The sequence below is a fragment of the Phacochoerus africanus genome, chromosome 2 (assembly GCF_016906955.1).
Source record: "Phacochoerus africanus isolate WHEZ1 chromosome 2, ROS_Pafr_v1, whole genome shotgun sequence".
NCBI classification, from domain to species: domain Eukaryota; kingdom Metazoa; phylum Chordata; class Mammalia; order Artiodactyla; family Suidae; genus Phacochoerus; species Phacochoerus africanus.
Genome location: NC_062545.1, coordinates 74,900,181 through 74,918,950, shown reverse-complemented (window position 1 = coordinate 74,918,950; position 18,770 = coordinate 74,900,181). Strand labels below are relative to the sequence as shown.

The following is an 18,770-nucleotide window of genomic DNA, read 5'->3' as shown; positions in this document are numbered from 1 at the left end:
GCCCTGGAGAGGATGTCTCACTAAATACCACATCTGTGTGTCTACATTTGGGGGGGGAGGGAAAGAAGGGTGCTTCTTATGAAATATCAGACCCTGATGTGCTAGGTCTGGGGAAGAACACAGGACTGGCATTCACAAATCCCCTGCGTGAACATCATGGTACAATGGCTGATGTCCAGTGTGTAGGCTCTGGACCCAAACTATCTGGGATCAAGTTCTGGGTCCAATTCTCATCAGCCATGTGGCCTTGGACAAACTACTTAAACTCTTGGTTTCCTTTACTTAAAACGAGGGCAATGTCTCTACTCAGTACAGTGACAGTTACATCTGAAGAACTTAGTATAACTGTCAATGGTATTTTTCTCTTTCGTTCAGAGTCAACAAGCACCTGTCTGAGCAGCCCAGTGCTAGGTGTTACTGTGATAAAGAACATATAAGGTGTTGCCCAAAAGAAATTTAAAATCTACTTTGAGGAGCTAAGGTCCTCTTTTTTTTTTTTTTTTTTTCTTTAATGGAAAATTCTAATGGAATCTTGGACTTCCTGTCATGGCTCAATGGTTAACAAATCTGATTAGCACCCATGAGGACGCAGGTTCAATCCCTGGCCCCACTCAGTGGGTTAAGGATCCAGCGCTGCCGTGAGCTATGGTATAGGTTGAAGATGCAGCTCAGATCCTGCGTTGCTGTGGTTGTGGTGTAGGCTGGCAGCTGCAGCTCCGACTCGACCCCTAGCCTGGGAACCTCCATATGCTGAGGGTGCAGTTCTAAAAAGGAAAAAAAGAGAAAAGAAAATTCTAATGGAATCTCTAATCAGGGACTGCAATGTGAAATTCAGCAGGTTACAAAGACTAGAGGGATGCTGAGAAGGAAGTGATGACCCAGAGGGAGATGTGGACCACAAGGTGGGGCTTAAAAGGTTAAAAGTGGAACTGGCAAATGACAGCACTGCTCCCAGGAGTGGAGTGGCATGACTGAAGGTAAAGAAGAGCATGACAAGCCTGGAGGGCAGCACAGGGGCTAATGGTGCAAGGCCAGCAATTTAGGAATAGGTTTCTGTTGGGAGGTACTAGGAACTGCTGCCTAAAACTTGGGTTGACTCAATGGACTCAATTTGATGGGCAATAAGGAGTGGTCCTAGGTTCTTACACAAGGAAATGATGACATGTGGAGTTCTGTGATGACAAGAGTATGTAGGCAACCTGAAGGGAGGTAAGAAGGACCAGTTCTCTGAGGGTGACATGAGACTGGAGGAGAAGGAACAAGTTCAAGAGCCCTTGAATTTATTCAAGGTACTCACTGTACCAGAGTTTCCATCATGGCTCAGTGGTTAACAAATCCGACTAGGAACCAAGAGGTTGTGGGTTCGGTCCCTGGCCTCGCTCAGTGGGTTAAGGATCTGGCGTTGCCATGAGCTATGGTTTAGGCAGCAAATGCGGCTTGGATCCTGCATTGCTGTGGCTGTGGTGTAGACCAGTGGCTACAGCTCCTATTAGACCCCTAGCCTGGGAACCTCCATATGACGAGGGTGCAGCCCTAGAAAAGACAAAAAAAAAAAAAGGTACTTACTGTACTGAGTGGAGACACTGCCTTCATTTTAAGAAAAGGAAACCAAGAGGTTAAGTACTTTGCCCAAGGCCACATGACATAAATGAAAAGTTGATAGGATTTGGGGGTTGATTTCAGGTAGAAGAAAGGAGAAGGTAGACCTGGAAGAATAGGACAACAGGTTGTCAAAACCAAAATGGTAGAATGGGGAAAAGAACAGTTTGAGGGGTGAAGAGTTTTGCCATGTTGAGTTTCTTTTTCTTTTTTTGTCTTTTTGCCTTTTCTTGGGCCGCTCACGTGGCATAGGGAGATTCCCAGGCTAGGGGTCTAATCAGAGCTACAGCTGCCAGCCTATGCCAGAGCCACAGCAACGCAGGATCTGAACTGCGTCTGCGACCTACACCACAGCTCATGGCAATGCCGGATCCTTCACCCACTGAGCGAGGCCAGGGACCGAACCCGCAACCTCATGGTTCCTAGTCGGATTTACTAACCACTGCACCACAATGGGAACTCCCCATGTTGAATTTCTGATGAAAAAGGGAGCATTGGCAAAGGAGATGGGACAATCAGGAATGGAGCTCTATTAACGGTCAATGCAGTGCGCTGGGACCAGAGTCATCTGAAGAGTGGCTGGTGGACCAGAATTTCAGGACACAGTCTGCTCTCAGATGGGCATGGGCGCAGGACAGAAAGGGGGAAAGGAGTCCAAAGGCAGAGGAGAGAGAAAATATGCTCTCATGTGGTCCAGCATGTTGAGAAAGTGAGCACGATGAACAGGTCCGAGGAGATGAGGATGGATGAAGAACTGCTCGGGTTGGCCACGGTAAGCCTAACAGGGTTTCTGTGACGCAGTACAGCTCAAGTCCTTCAGAAAGAGAACATCGATGCAGCTCGGATCCCGCATTGCTGTGGCTGTGGCGTAGGCCAGCAGCTACAGCTCTGATTTGACCCCTAGCCTGGGAACATCCATATGCTGCAGGTGTGGTCCTAAAAAGAAAGAAGGAAAGGAAGAAAGGGAGGGAGGAAGGACAAGGGGAGAGAGGTGTAAGGAAAAGAAAATCCCCCCTTTGCTAAAGAAGAGAAGACGGGATGGCCTTGTACTCAATGGAGAACTTTCTCTAACTTCTACTCATTGATCTTGGTTCTACTAATGAAACAAATCTTTATCCTTCTTCTTCTTGACAATCTCTCAAATATTTATATCTGCCACAGTCACCACTTAAATTTATCTCCTATGGCTTAAAACGTATGGCCCTGCTACTGATTAGTTGTGTGACCGCAGGTAAGTTTTTTAACCTAAGCTTTGGTTCCCTCATCTGTATACGAGGGGGTAGTAAATAACAGTGCCCTTCAATGTAAGAGTGTTGTGAATTAAATGACGGAATGTGGCACGCAGTAAGACTCCATAAGTGTTCACTATGACCCTGGCTGTCACCATTGATGGCATTAACAAACTCCACTTCTTCAACTCTCCTCATATGATACAATTTCACATCTCTTCACCAGCCTGTTCAGTTCCTCGGAGTGTCAGTTTGGATTCCTTTTAAAGTCTGGAATTCAGCATTGACCAAAGGATGGCCTGAGAAGCAGAAGATACATTCTAAATGATGCAGCTTAAAACTATACGAGCAGTTTTCACAGTCACATAGCAGTGTTGGTCAGGCTTTGTCTTTTGTTACACTTGCAGGTAAGGCAGATTTCCCACATCCATGCTGGACTCCTTATTAAATTTCACAGTGTCATAGCTGTCAAAGGGTTCCTTCCTCTCGGATATTTCTAGGTCTTGATTCAGTCATCCAGTATAATTGTTCTACTCAGCTTTCTATTCCATGCTATTAAAGACGTACTTAAATTTTTATAGTAATTGTTGATGTACCAAAAATAAAATGATTTCAGCAATGATCCCTTAAAGCTCTTTTGTGAAATCCTTCTTAAAGCCAGAATAACACTAATTTTATTAGAATACCATCATCAACAAAAAACAAAAACCTAATTCTAACAGACTTAAACAATAAATGGAATTTATTGGCTCACATAAGAGAGAAGTCAAGTGTTAGGGGTGGGTTGTAGGTATGGTATGATCAGGGCTTTGGCTCCACCTTTCTGCAATTCTCTCAGCTCTGCCCTTCCTCTGGTTCCACCTGCAATCGGATTGGAGTCCTGAGCAAAGTACAATGGGTGTGGCATCCTCAGGCCTTTCTTCTGCAGCCCACGTGTTTCAGAGCAAAAACTAGTCTCCTTTTCCCAATCATTAACAAAAGTCCTACCTTTCACTCTGAACAACCGGAACCAAGCTCTCTAGCTGAGGCAAGGCTACACACGACTGAATGAGTTACTACTGCCCATCCATGCATCAGTCACGTTGGCAACATCTGCTTCCAGATCATTTACCCTCCAAAAAAACAAAGTATATTTCCTTAAAAGTCTTCTAAAATTCACATTTTGCTGTAATTCACACAGTTCTTTCAGTTATAATGACTAAGGTTCTTTAATCGGGTCAGCAAACTTTTTCTTAAAGAGCCAGGCAGTATATATTTTACACTTGGTAGGCTAAGTGGCAAAACAAGGCTATTATGTAGATACTCCTAACTCTTTAAAATGTAATGATTTAAAAATGTATAAAAAAATTCTTAGCTCAAGGGTTGTAAAAAAAACAGGTTGTTTAGAGTTGGGGGGGGGTGCTAGTTTGTTGACTCCTCTGGAGTAATAACTAAAAAAATATTAAGAAGTAGACTAAATGGGAAGATTTGGAATTAAGAAAAAAATTGATTTCCATTTGGTAAAAATCTGTAATTTTCAGATATATTAGCATTCTGTCTTAATAAGTAACACTAAAATAGAATTCTACTTGAAACAGTTACATAGAAACACAATGAAATTAAAGAATATAACTTTAGGGGGATGTCTACAAGATTAAAAAAAAAAAAAAAGAAAAGGAAAACTTAAAGGCCACATATAATAAAAAGAAATTTGGGAGTTCCTGTTGTGGCTCAGTGGGTTGCAAACCTGACTAGTATCCATGAGGATGTGGGCTCAATCCCTGGCCTCGATTGGTGGGTTAAGGATCCGTTGTTGCTGTGAGCTATGATGTAGGCTGGCAGCTATAGTTCTGATTTGACCCCTAGCCTGGGAACTTCCATATGCCGCAAGTGTGGTCCTAAGAAAAGAAAAAGGAAAAAAAAGAAATCTAGCAAATTTTGAGCTTTTTCTTGGCCTAATAAGAAGACACTTCATTTCTAGAATTAAACTCAAGTTATACAGATGCAAGTCAGGCAGTAAGTATCTTAGGCTCTGCGGTCATGCAGTCTCTGTCACTACTCAGCTCTGCGGCTGTAGTTTGACGGCAGCCAGTAATAAAAGGGTGAATAAATAGGTGTGGCTGTGTTCCCATAAAACTTTATTTACAAAAACATGTAATAGGCTGCATCTGGCCTATGGGCCATAGTTTGCTGGACCCCTACTTCAGTCTTTTTGATTTTTTGACTGCAATTTGAGAATGCCACCACCAAAAAGGTGGTGCTCCCTTTTGGCATGTCTTCATCGTCTGAAACACCAGATACAGTTTCCAGACATATTAGCATTGTCTTAATAACTAACAGTAAAATAGAATTCTACTTAAACAGTTACATAGAAACACAATGAAATTAAAGACCATGACTTTAGAGGAATGTCCATAAGATCGAAATTTTAAGACAGTCCTCCAAAGTAACTATAGCATTGGGTTAGCAGTCCAAGATTTAAAAAATACATTTTTAAAGATTACGCATATACTCTTAGTACCTATTTCAATCATCACTAACTGGTTATTATTCAAGTGCTATATGCCTAAACTTGATCAGACACTGCTTTGCTGCCAACCATGTTAACTTAGGCAGCCTTAAATTCCCTTGGCTTAGAGTAAAAGCCCAGAGTTTCACGCTCCCCTCAACCCTCCAGGCTCCAGTTTCTAGGCCCCTCGTGTGAAGAGCCTGTATTTTCTCACTGCGGCAGCAAGTACTTCAGCACAGGGAGTGTTGCTGGCACTACCCTCTTGCATAGCGTTGCTGTGGAAATGATGCCACATGAGTATCCATGCTCTGCTCTCCATCCTAACGTCCAGCTCCAGCTCCCACAAGACCAGCTCCCACCAGAACTGCTACAACTCTTCCTCCTCTCCACCTGTCTGTCACACGGCTGCCAGCACCGCTCTCCTCCTCAAAGTCTCTCAGTGCTCCCTGTGGTCTCCAGCCTCAGGACCTGCACTCCTGCTACCTGGGGCCCAGGGCCATTCTCTGAACCTGTCACCCCCAGGTCAAATCCCCCCTCTGCTTATGCTGCTGCTTTAGCAAAGAACACAGGGCTCCATCCCTAGTGAAAAGCAGGCTCAAGGGGCATCCATCCCAAACCCTATGGATCTCGGGAAACCTTCCCTGATCTTCACAATAGAGTAAATGTTCTCACCTCTAAACTCCCAGGATGCCTTCTTTCAATTCTTTCATTCCTCCAGCATTAGAGTTAATCATGGAATGGTGCTTCTAAAACTTCTGTGTGCATTCAAACCACGTGGATACCTTATAAACATGCAGATTCCAAATCAGCAGGTCTGGGGTGAGGCCTGAGATTCCTGTATTTCTAACAAGCTCCTGGGTGATGCTGATGCTGCTGGTCCAGGGACCGCACTTGAGCATCAGAACCTGACGTGTTGGTAAGGCTCTCGTGGACAGGGCCCCTTTCTGTATCTTCCAACCCCGCTAGCACAGGGTTTTCTTATCAGGAAATGCTTATCAAAGGGAAGCTGTCCAATAAGGTGGGATTCTACAAAATCATTCTGGTCAATGCAAATCTTTTACAAATGGAAGCAGTTTCTTAGGCACATTTAGTGAATTTCTTAAAAGAACAATGACTTCATTAATTTTGGGGAAAAAAATATATTTATTATTTTTTAAGGCCAGACACTATAAGTACAAAGAAGATTAAAAAAAAAAAAATCATTGACATCCCACCACCCAGAAGTGAGTACCGTTGGTGTATGGCAAACATCATTCCAGACATATTTTGCATATACTCAGATGAAAAGATAAAAGAATGAAAGAACAGAAGGGTGACTGGAGGGGAGGGTAGATAAGGGGAGGATACATAGAAATGGGATCATACCATACGTGTCGCTATCATGAAAAAGTGTGAAGTATAAATGTAACTTGAATATGACACAGAAACAGAAATTGAGGTGAAACGGAAGAAACTGTAGAACTTCAGATGAATGGGTCCTCCCAAGAGACATTAGTTTCTAAAAGATCTCTCTAAAGTTAAGAAAAGAAATAATGAAAAATATTAGGATGCTGAAATCACTCCCGTTTTACTTATATTTCAATTTCAGACTGTAGCGACCGACAAATCTATTCCTTAGAAGGGATCAGTGATGAGGTCCTGCTGTACAGCACAGGGAACTATATCCAGTCCGTGTAATAGAACATGATAGAAGATAAACTGAGAAAAAGAACATATATACATGTATGAATGGGTCACTGTGCAGTACAGCCGACATTGACAAAACATTGTCAATCAACTATATTTAACTCAAAAAAAAAAAAAAAAAAAGGAGAGAGAGAGACGAGATTAGTTCTCACACTTCCTCCCAAGTACGAGTTTGGGTTATTTACGCCAGTATTAAATTGACAAGTTTTCTGTTCCATAACCGTCATTTGCAGAGTTGTTTAGCTTTAATTCAGTATGAAAACAAAGTCAATACTCACCACAAATGCATGCTTTTACCATAGCATCTTCATTTCTGAGGGTTTTTTTTCTTTTTCTTTTTGAGGCAGCACCTACGGCATATGGAAGCTCCCAGGCTAGGGGTCAAATCGGAGCTGTAGCTGCCAGCCTACACCACAGCCACAGCAATGCCAGATCCGAGCTTTGTCTGCCACCTATACCACAGCTCATGGCAATGCTGGACCCAATGAGCGAGGCCAGGGATCGAATCTACATCTTTCTGGACACTATGGCAGGTTCTTAACTTGCTGAGCCACAGTGGGAACTCCCAGACTTTACTCTTTTCAGAAAGTTGTCTTCTATTACGTCAATATTTTTCTTGTTCTTATCTCTTGCATTCTCAGTGGGTTGCTGTGACTCTCAAATGAGATAATATATGTAAATCACTTGGAAGAGGGCCTGGCACTTAGTCCAGGAAGACAGTGCCAGGAGGAGTGGGGGAGGGGAGGATTCTCTCCAGGAACACAAGTGTCCTGCCCCCATGCCTCAATCTCTCTAATCATTTTCCTATTTTCTTATTCATTTCCTCATGTATGATTTCCTCTAGCTTGCCCACCATGTCTGACTGCATTTTCAGTTCTTTTTACTCTTTTTCTTTCTTTCTTTTGTATTTTTGTCTTTAGGGCTACACCCTCAGCATACGGAGGTTCCCAGGCTAGGGTTCTAAGCAGAACTACAGCTGCTGGCCTACGCCACAGCCACAGCAACACCAGACTGGAGCCACATCTTCGACCTATACCACAGCTCACAGCAACGCCGGATCCTTAACCCACTGAGCAAGGCCAGGGATTGAACCCGCAACCTCATGGTTCCTAGTCGGATTCGTTTCCACTGCACCAAGACGGGAACTCCTTACTTTTTATTTCTAATGTGGCTTTTCTCTCCATATTCATACATTTTTCTTTCATTTCCTTTTTGAGATCTGTGAACAGATTTTCATTTCTTTATGTGGGCTTAAAATCTCTACTTTGAATTCTCCTTATTCAAAGAAAAGCTATTCCCCCCCCCTTTTATTTTAAAGAGGGTAACAATATTTTGTATAATTTCGACATGATGGACAATTGTTTTAACTCTTTCCATGATCTTGGAGGGTAGTTCTTTTTGTGATCCATGTCCTTCGTCTGTCTTTGTTATGTTCTTTACAAAGCCATGCTCAAGTCCCATGTTAACTCTTGTCCTCGTATTATTTATCTTGAAACAGAGCCATGTATTTGTTGAAGAATGAAAATGGAAATCACACATGAGGAAATGAATAAGAACTGGGATGCTCTGTAGTTTCCACTTGAGTTTTCTTGCACATCCATGCACCCAGTCTGTTACACCTGCAGTGTGTGTTCCCTCGGTTTGTATGTAGCTGGTTTTGTGACTCACAGAAAAGCCCCTTTCCAGGCCAGGTTCCTTGGGTTCTAATCTATCAGGGTCTCCCCATCACACACACAGAGACTGGCTGATACGAGGAGAGCGTGCCACCCTCAGCTCCACTCCCCCTGGGTGGCTTCATACTCTGGATCCTAAACAGGGTCTCCACTGTGGCTTCTCCACTTCTCCTGTGGCCTGCTCACAGCCTGAGACCTGGTTTCTTTAATTAAAGACTACTGGACACACCCTTCTGAACTGGGAGACCCACTTTTAGTGAAATTTGTTTTTGGCTCAAGTCTGAGGAGGTGTCTGATCTCAGATTAACCCTTGTCTGCATCTACATTCATAGAGTCTAGCAGGTTAACTAGATTCTTTTGGTTGCGATATTCCAAGTGACAAAAACCCAGAGTACCATAAGCTGTCCCTGTCAAAATAAATAAATAAAGGAAAGAAGACTAAAAGGAAAGGAAGGAAGGAAAGAAGGGGGAAAGGAAGGAGAATGAGAGAGAGAAAGACAAAGGAACATATTGGCTCATAAACAGGGCTGTCTGCAGAGAGGCTGTGGTGGCCTCAGGCACAGCTGGATCTAGAGGTTTACATATCCTTGAGCTTCATATCTGCATGCCTGGCTCTGTACATCACATCTCTCTCAGAGTCGCCCCCCACAGAGCAATGAAATGGTCACTATTGGCTCCAAGATAACATCATCTTCACAGCCTGTGAACTTGGGGAAAGAGGGCTTTCCCCAAAGGCATTGGCAAAAGTCCCAGAGAAGAATTCGACAGGCCTGGCCTGGATCATATACCCACCTCTGGACCAACAACCATGGCTGGTGGGTTGGAGAACCCTGGTTAGCCAGCTCTGAGCCTCATAACCACCTCTGGGAGGAAGGGAAGAGAAGACAGGGTCAGGCTCCTTCAAACATGAACTGAGCAGGATTCGTTATACAATGTAAGATAGTTCGCTCTCCAAAGGGAAGTATGCTCCATGGGATGGGGGGGATCAAGCCCACACTTTAGAATAAAGTTTGCTTCATGATTTGTAGTTTGCAGTTTCTGTATCATTGACGACATTTATTTCTCTGTTTTTCATTCTTTGTTGCTTTTTCTTTTCTTTTTTGGCCTCGCCCATGGCGTGCGCAAGTTCCCAGGCTAGGGGTGGAACCCGAGTGACAGTCACCCAAACCACTGCAGTGACAATGCTGGATCCTGAACCTGCTGCACCACCAGGGAACTCCTCATTGGGTTTCGGCAGAAAGGCTTTCCTTTGCCATCTTTAACCGGAAGCCCTCTTTGCTCATGTTTTATTCCAACAATACTAACAGCACTTGACAGTTTATAAATAAGGCTTTCAAGCCTTCTGAATCAGATCACAGCCTACAGTGAGTCTGTATATTCTCAAGTGAAAGAGCACAGTTTTTTCCACTTTACAGATTAGGAAACTGAGCCCCCAGAAGTGTTAAGAGACTTGTCAAAGAACACACAGCTCGGAGTTCCCTTCGTGGCTCAGTGGTTAACGAACCCAACTAGGATCCATGAGGTTGCCAGCTAGATCACTGGCCTTGCTCAGTGGGTTAAGGATCCAGTGTCTTGTGAACTGTGATGTAGGTCGCAGACTTGGCTCAATCTGGTGTTGCTGTGGCTGTGGTGTAGGCGGGCAGCTGTAGCTCCAATTCAACCCCTGGCCTAGGAACTCCCATATGCCACAGGAAAAAAAAAAAAAAGAAAGGAAAAAAAAAGGGGAGTTGTTGCTGTCATGGCTCAGTGGTTAACAAATCTGACTAGGAACCCTGAGGTTCCAGGTTCAATCCCTGGTCTCATTCAGTAGGTTAAGTATTCGGCGTTGCCGTGAGCTGTGGTGTAGGTCGAAGACATGGCTCAGATCTGGTGTTGCTGGGGCTGTGGTGTAGGCAGGTGGCTCTAGCTCCAATTAGACCCCTAGCCTGGGAACCTCCATATGCTGCGGGTGCGGCCCTATAAAAAGACAAAAGACAAAAAAACAAAACAAAACAAAAAAAACCACACACAGCTCAATCAAGTGGTAGAGAGAGAACCAATCCTAAATCCACAGATTCAGACCCTTAACCAAGTTCTTGACTCTCACAACTGACTGCTCTTGGGCTTTCCTCCTAAAAATCACATTTTCAAACCACGAGAGTTTGAACAATATATACACAGGAAGTCTCAAAGGGTTTAACAAAGAAGCAGTCCGAAGGGGTTCATCAGATGGGACCCCTGGATGGATGTTGGGTGGAGATACACAAACCTATTCTAATGGAAGCTATTTTCAAAACATATGGCCACACCAAATCAGAGAAAATAGGGTGTTGCTAAGGGGCAGGCCTGCCACACCTTGAATGAGTCCTTGATGGACACGCAGGCTGTTTTAATTGATATCTGAAGCTGACAGGTCAATAAGTGCTGGAAAGTTATCCAGCGCCTGCCCTTGCCCCCCAAAACTTGTTTGCAAAGATACCTTGTTTAGCAACTCTTTTTTCCATCACAACCAGCATAAAGTTAAACTCCAGTCCATCCCAGGTCGGAGTTCATTCTAAATTCAGGGTTTCCCGGAAATCAATGTGGCTTCCCTGAGTTAAACTACTCCTTTCTCTCCAAGGCCCAAGAAGCACTGGCCTGAAGGTGTCAGCTCCGTGCTAGACAAGGACCCTGGGGGAGGAGCCTGACTTCCCTTCCTGTCCCCTCTGTGGAGTGTGGAGCTGCTCACACTCCTTCTCAGCCCTCAACCCGTCATCAGTGCCGACCTCCCCCCTTTCTACTTAGGCCATCCCTTCCCGCCCTTTTCCTGCTGGCCCAGTTCACTGACAAGAATCTTCATTTTCCACTTTCTGGTCTAAAGATGAAAACATGCTAACTGAGGGTAGGGCTTTTGCATCAAAACTGGGAATATTCCACGGCACTGAGAAGATCATTTCTTGGAATTATTCACTTAAGTGTTTACCAGAAACAACGATCAAGTGTTCCGGATTGATTCACAAATGTAATTAATGAAAGAATGGCTAATAGTTTCCATTTTCTGGTTTGTTTTAATCCTACCAAATAAAAAAAAAATTTTTTTTTTTTTTTTTGGCACCACTTCAACAAAAATCCCAGCCCATGATTCAAGGAGGTAAGAGATTCATAAAGCCAACATGGAAGTTAAACTTGCCAAGGTGTATGGCAAACCCAACTCAGACGCAATCCTTACACAAAGCAAAAGCCATCCTAACAGAGCAAAAAGAAAAGCAATTAGTGCTGCCAGCCAATGCCTCCAAATTTTGGACAGTCACGAAAAAGTGCCTCCAGTCCCTGGGACTTCTCCTCTGCTGTTTGTGGGATAAAAAATGTAACTAAAAATGCCTGTGCTGTCCCAGACTGGGGAAGACATAACGAACCCTGGCTTGCCATATTATTCTGCAACAGCTGAAAGTTTGCAAAATAAATAAATAAAAGTAAAATACAATACAATAAAATAAAACAGCTCTTGTTTGGTTTTTCCTAGTCAACTTTAATTACTGTAAGGATGGATGCAGCAAGATAAATATTTCCTTTTCAGTTCAGCGCTGAAAGAAACACAAGTTCTTCTGCTGCCTTTTGTGCTGAAGCTCTGAGGTCCGCAGCCTATTCTTATTCACCAACTGGAAAAGATTTGTGGCAATGGCCAGTTTGATGTTTTGTGCTCAACTCCCAAAGTCCCAATTTGAAGTCCTTCTCTTCCACTTAAGGAGACATGTCATTTTTCCTTTAATTTAAAAAATGTTCTGAATGCAAAGAGACTTTACAAGGACTACTAGGTTGCCTAATATAAATTCCGTGTGTGTGATGCTCTTCAGGCGGTATCAGTGGACAAGGTCAGTTCGGCTAAACTAACCAACTGCCAAGCAGCCAATTTTCCGGGGTGGGGGGTGGGGGGTGGGTAGAGTTTTAAGCATACTACATGTGCAAGAGCCAAAGTCAGACCCGAAATCTAAAGTGAGGGCAACAAGCACTTGGTCTTAAAATGGCCCATGGAATTTAATCTTGTTAAGCAAATTTGAACTGGGCATTTGTCCACAATGACCCAATGGAAAGTTACAGGCAAATATCTCTAAACGACACTGTTCAGTCCAAGACTTTCTGCCTATCTGAGCATCACTATGGGCTGGAACTGGAAAGCATGGCCTGCCCTATTCCCCACCCTGGCCCCCAAGGTATTCCAGGCTTCTTTAGGAAAACCACCAGTGTAAGAATTCACATCGTCCACACAGTGAACTTTTCTCTACAAGTCCTTCATATGGCAGGAAAATTGCTTCTCAATTTTCCAGGGGAAGCCCTAAAAAGCCCTATCAAGGAGCATAACATGATGGGTAGGGAGTGAAAACGTCAACATGGACTGGGGTGAAACAAAAGCCTTACCCAGGAACATGGTATGAGATATACAGTAACTCCCAATTGTTCATTTTATGAAGGATTAGTAGCGAGCTATCATAGATAAGAGAAATCCACAGGACTCTCCTGTTTTAACTATTCGTTTGCAAAAGCAATATTTTAATCTGAGTTTTTTTTTCTTTCTTTCTTTCTTTTTCAGTCTTTTTGGGGCTGCACACATGGCGCATGGAAGTTCCCAGGCTAGGGGTCAAATGGGAGCTTTAGCTGCCAGCCTACACCACAGCCACAGCAACGCCAGCTCTGAGCTGCATCTGCAACCTACACCACAGCTCATGGCAAAGCCGGATCCTTAACCCACTGAGCAAGGCCAGGGATCGAACCTGCATCCTCATGGATACTAGTCAGGTTTGTTACCACAAAGCCATGATGGGAACTCCTTAATCCAAGTTTCTACTGAAGAATAAAATCAACCAGGTGTCCACTGTTTGGTGGAGTCGACAACAGTGAAGTGACCTAAAGGGAGGTAGTGAGAAATGTCACGCTGGGCAAGAATCCCAAAGCGACATGAGTAGACTCATCGGTCATGACTCAGGGGCTGGGTGGGCAGCCCAGCTCAGGCAGAGTACCTCATTGACCATCCTGTCAAAGCAGCATTTTGGCAGGTTTGATACACATTTTCCTGAGGGTTAAAGGGGGAGATGTAAAGTCAACCCTGTTCAGCCGCTGAGAAGAAAGCTCTCCTACTCAGGCATCATTCACTTACAACTTTGTTTATATAAAAGGGGGAAATGCAAATCAATCATCTACATAAGACAGAGGACAACTACGGTACATGACACAGTTGTCCTGACCAGAAAATTAAATGGAAAGAATACTGACCCTCCACTTCTGAGATGAGATGGCGTGGACGTTGCCCCTTGGAACATTTCTCGCTCCTTGATTTCACTGAAGTCTGCAACATACGGTAGCTGAAGTGGAGGACTCTTTAACCGGCCAACGGCATTAGATTCGGCTAGATAAAGCCCATTTCTTTTCATCACGGAGTCTCCCATCATAACTGTTTCTTTGGGTTCCACTCTCTTCTTTGCTGTAATTATCAAGGAAACATTTTGTTAAGGCGTTTCTTATTTTAAGAATAACTGCCTTTGAAAACTGTTTCAATCCAAAAATTGAAACAATTTAGAAATTATGTATTACTTAAAATCAAGTCTGGGATTGTATGGAGTAAACCTCCCTGGACATATACAAGACCATATTTCCCTCAGCAGGTGATAAATGAGCATAATCGTAGCTCTATCAGCTCAAGTCTACACACAGATAAACACTCAAATTTAGCTTTATGAACTACCTAAGTCTTCATGGATACTTCTGTGTCCCATAGCAATTCTTCTTTCTGAGTCTGATCACATCAGTAACTTTTCATTTAGAAGTATTTATTGAGTGCCTTCCTGATGTCAGGCTCCGTCCTAAGCACTTGGGATGTACTAGTGACAAAACAAAGATCCCTGCACTTACAGGGCTGACATCCTAACAGTGCAACTGTTTACACAACAGACAATAATAAATGAGGGATATAAGATAAGATAGCGTTATGGAAAAAAGCAAAAGTCAAAAAGGGGAGAAGGGTCAAAGGGGATTGGGAACAGGGGCAGGTAGGAATTTTAAATCCTTAATAGAGGTGAGGCACCAAGGTGTCCCATGACAAGGGATGGTATTTTCAGCAGAGAGAAGAGCTGGTACAGAGGCTCAAAGACACAAGTGTGCCTGGCATGCTCAGGCAACAGCAGAGTGAAATGTATGATGGGGAAGAGCAAGGGGCTGGATCATGGAGGCCCAATGGACCACTCGCAGGAGTGGACAGATGAGGGCATTTAAACACTCAAAAGGCTTTTTTTTTTTTTTTTTTTGCCTTTTTCTACGGCCACTCCTGCGGCATATGGAGGTTCCCAGGCTAGGGGTCTAATCGGAGCCGTAGCCACCAGCCTACACCAGAACCACAGCAACGCGGAATCCGAGCCGCGTCTGCAACGTACACCACAGCTCACGGCAATGCCCGATCCTTAACCCACTGAGCGAGGCCAGGGATCGAACATGCAACCTCATGGATATTAGTCGGATTTATTAACCACTGGGCCATGATGGGAACTCCTCAAAAGGCTTTTTAAAGAGGAATAAGATAGAATTGCAAAAGAGAGGTCCAATCTCTGAACTGAAACACCTATTGTGTTTATGGCTGCAGATCCTTAGACTTAAAATACAACACTGTTTCTTCTTGGGCAAACTGACATCAGGACTGGCTTACCCATGCTGCTGCTACTATACTCTAGCCCACAATAAAGTTAAGTTTTTTCAAAGGGGAAAAGGGAATGATCTTCATATAGAGAGATAGTTTTGCAAGCTTTTCCAACATGACTCAAGGTTTCCTTTTCTGCACTTGAACCATCAAACTAATAAAAATCAACCATAACAAAACCACTGAGTCTGTTCCTCTGACTAAGCTCTGTGCTTTCAAAACACTGAATTTAACACCAGGGAGGAAGCTTAGAGATTGGCTAGTCTAACCTTCGTTTTTCAGATGAGAAAACTGAGAACCCTAAAGGTTAGGTAGCTAGTCTAAGGTCACATAGGAGGTTCGGGGAGAGCTGGGGTTTGGTATTCTGTCAGACATGGGGCCACGGACAGCTGTGGATGCAGGCAGGTCACTCAGCTTCTTTTCCCTTCCTCAGTGGTCCCCACTTCTTGGGGACATGGTAAGAATTAAGTGATATGGCCTGGTAAAGGGACTCCCCTGGTGCCAGTGCACTCAAAACCGAGAAGTTATTGTCACTATTATTAACAGAACCCAGGAGTCCTGACTTCTGGTCCAGGGCTCTCTCCACAGCTCCATGTAACCTCAAATATCTTTAGGACTGAATTATAAAGCACATACTTCATTTCAGATTACAAAGCATTTTGAGCCTGTTTCTGTATCTTAGCATTCATTTCTTTCACTCATTCATCCCATAAGTATTTATGAAGCATCCACTGCCATGTGCCAGATGCTGTTCCAGGGGCTGGTGGGTCCAGTGGTGAAGGAGATGGTCTAGAAGTCATGGAGCTTCTGTTCTAGAGAAATATAACACATCCCTACTCATAGGCAGAGGAGCCACAGCCCCTCAGGCTTCAGTCTACCAGAGTGAGCTGTCAGTTGTCAATACAGTAACAAGCTGCCTGGGGCCCACTCTTACCCCTGCTGGATGTCCACCATTCCTCTGAGCGTAAGTAGCAGCGCTCTGGGTTCTTCTGGCAAATACGTGCAGCAAGGTGCACTAATTTTGTAATGGATCCTGGGTAAATTCCAAAAAGATGCTACAAGCAGTAGCATTACCATATAGCAACTGTCCTGTTTCACAAATATTTCTTTGGCATCTACTATAGACTACACCCTTTTTCAGGCTCTTGGGTTTATAAGACAGAAAACTTCTTTTCCTACTAAAGTCGCTCCATTTATGGAGTTCCTGTTTGTGGCTCAGTGGCTTAAGAACCTGACATGGTGTCCGTGAGGATACAGGCTTGATCCCTGGCCTCACGAAGTGGCTTAAGGATCCACCTTTGCCACAAGCTGAGGTTTAGGTTGTGGATGTGGCTCAGATCCAGTGTGGCTGTGGCTGTGGTGGAGGCCAGCAGCTGCAGCTCCGATTCAAGCCCTAGCCTGGGAACTTCCATATGCTGCAGGTGCAGCTATAAAAAATAAAGTTGTTCAGTCTAGTAGGGGAAACAGAGGCCGATGCATCCAGAGAGAAATTCAGGAGCACAGGGTCTGCAGCAGATAAGGAGTACAGAGAAAGGAGGCATCCTCAGGGGTTGGAAAGATTCATAGGGGGAGGCAGAGCCAGAGAAGCAATTTGAAGGGTTAACAGGAGGCAAAAAAAAAAAAAAAAAAAACCTCTCAGAAAAAGGAACTAAAGTCTGGAGTGAAAGCCAGCTTCAGGTATGTCCAAGCTATGCAGCCAAGCAGGGGCTCATGCTAAAAAGGCCCTTCACTTGGTTTAATGCTTTGCTGTTGCCATCTTGAAATTCTAAATAATTTTTGAACAAAGAGCTCCACATTCTCATTTTGCACTGGGTCCAGCAAAGTATATAGTAGATCCAGCATGAGGCCTGAAACAGCAGGATGGGTGTGGGGAACTGCAAGGGTTCCATATTGCTGGCGCACAGATGGCAAGGGCGGAGGGGGTGGGGGGCGGTGAACAGACAAAGGAGAGTGGAGAGAAGGGCCTGGACTTATTAGGCTGGGGTCAGATCACAGCAGAGCTGTGCACACTGGAGAATGGAGACTTCCTCTCCTGGAGCAGAAGTCAACAAACTGTAGCCCCATCAATGCCCTGCCACCTGTTCTGTACAGCCTACAAGCTAAGAATGGTTTTTCTATTTTTTAATGGTTGAGGGCAAAAAAATCAAAAGAACAATATTTTGTAATGTGAAAATTACATGAAATACAAATTTCAGTGGCCCTGGTCAGTCTACAGTTGCTTTCCTGCTGCAACAGCAGAGTTGAGTAGGTTGAACAGAGACTCCATGGCCCACAAGGTCTAAAATAGTCATTCTCTGGCCCTTTAGAGGAAAAGTCTGCCAACTTCTGTGCTAGGTGGGTGCTTCCCAAACTGTGTTCCCCAAGAGACAGAGTCTGCAGTTAAATAGGTTTGGGAAATGCTGGGATAATTAAACAAGTGACTTTACCAGATGGCCTTCCCTACCCTTTAATACAGTCACATGAATTGTGACTCTCCAAGCGGGGAAGCAAGTAGGCTCACTTCTTGAGCATGGGATACTTGATCCAAGGAAAAACTCCTATATCTTGTCAAAAGCAGTCCCTGGAACTAGTTTGGCAAACAGCCCTTTAGGCACAGAGGTCCCTCTGAAGGGTTTGCAGCAAGAAGATGATGCCATCTGATTCTTGTTTGCTTTATGATTTCTTGTCCCTTACAGCACCCCAAGAGAAAAGGATCATTTTTCTGGTTTCCTGGGGTAAAGGGACAAGGCTGTAGCTCACAGTCCTGTATGGGTGGGCACTCGGCTTCCCCAGGCTCTGCTGGCTGCTCCAAGGGCCAAGAGTCCTTGTGTTGACCCACCTGTAGCCCCCCAGTGACCTGAACGTAGAGCAAGACCTGAGCACTGGATGGGCCAGGAAAGAGGTGATCGAAGCAGGGGGCGGTGGTGGGGAGGAGGATGCAGACCCGAGGATATTCAGGAAGCCCATGCAGGCAGCCCGTGGAGGGCCCTATGGTGGCTAAGGTGACAGGGACTGTGAGAAGGAAGAGCCTGTTCTGAGGTCTCTGTCCAGATGACGTTAACTGGGGGGGGGGGGGGGGGCATTAGCAACACTGCCACCTCCAGCCAAAAACTCTGTCTGAACACAGTGATTAAACTCCTGGCCCTACAAACATGACCGCACACATCTCGTCCCCTTTCATCTCCTTCAACCAGGATTCCAAACCTGCCTCCACACCCCTAGCCCTGCCTGGGGAGGTGTCAGCTACAAATGACTTCACACCGTGGGAAGGGACGCACCCTCTGTCTCCAAGCACAGTGGCCCTCACTGCCTGTTACCCAACAAAGGGCCCCTTTACTCAGAGAGGCTCTGAAACTAGTCCAGGGAGCTCCTGGACAATGGATCCAAGGCTGGATCATTAGAACATTTTTTTGAAATTGGGCGATGTGTGCTTTTGAAAGGACAATGACTTTTTACTGCCATTGTTTCCTGGGTGC

General features: G+C 44.5%; 1 protein-coding gene across 2 annotated transcripts in view; it reads right to left on the bottom strand.

Moving 5' to 3' along the window:
* ARMC2 (armadillo repeat containing 2) overlaps positions 1-18,770 on the bottom strand; it is a 115,984-nt gene that overhangs the window by 77,257 nt on the left and 19,957 nt on the right. For both annotated transcript variants that reach the window (XM_047762274.1, XM_047762281.1), the window contains exon 5: positions 13,902-14,109. In XM_047762274.1, the coding sequence (XP_047618230.1) occupies positions 13,902-14,109 (208 nt within the window). The remainder of the gene's footprint in view (positions 1-13,901; positions 14,110-18,770) is intronic.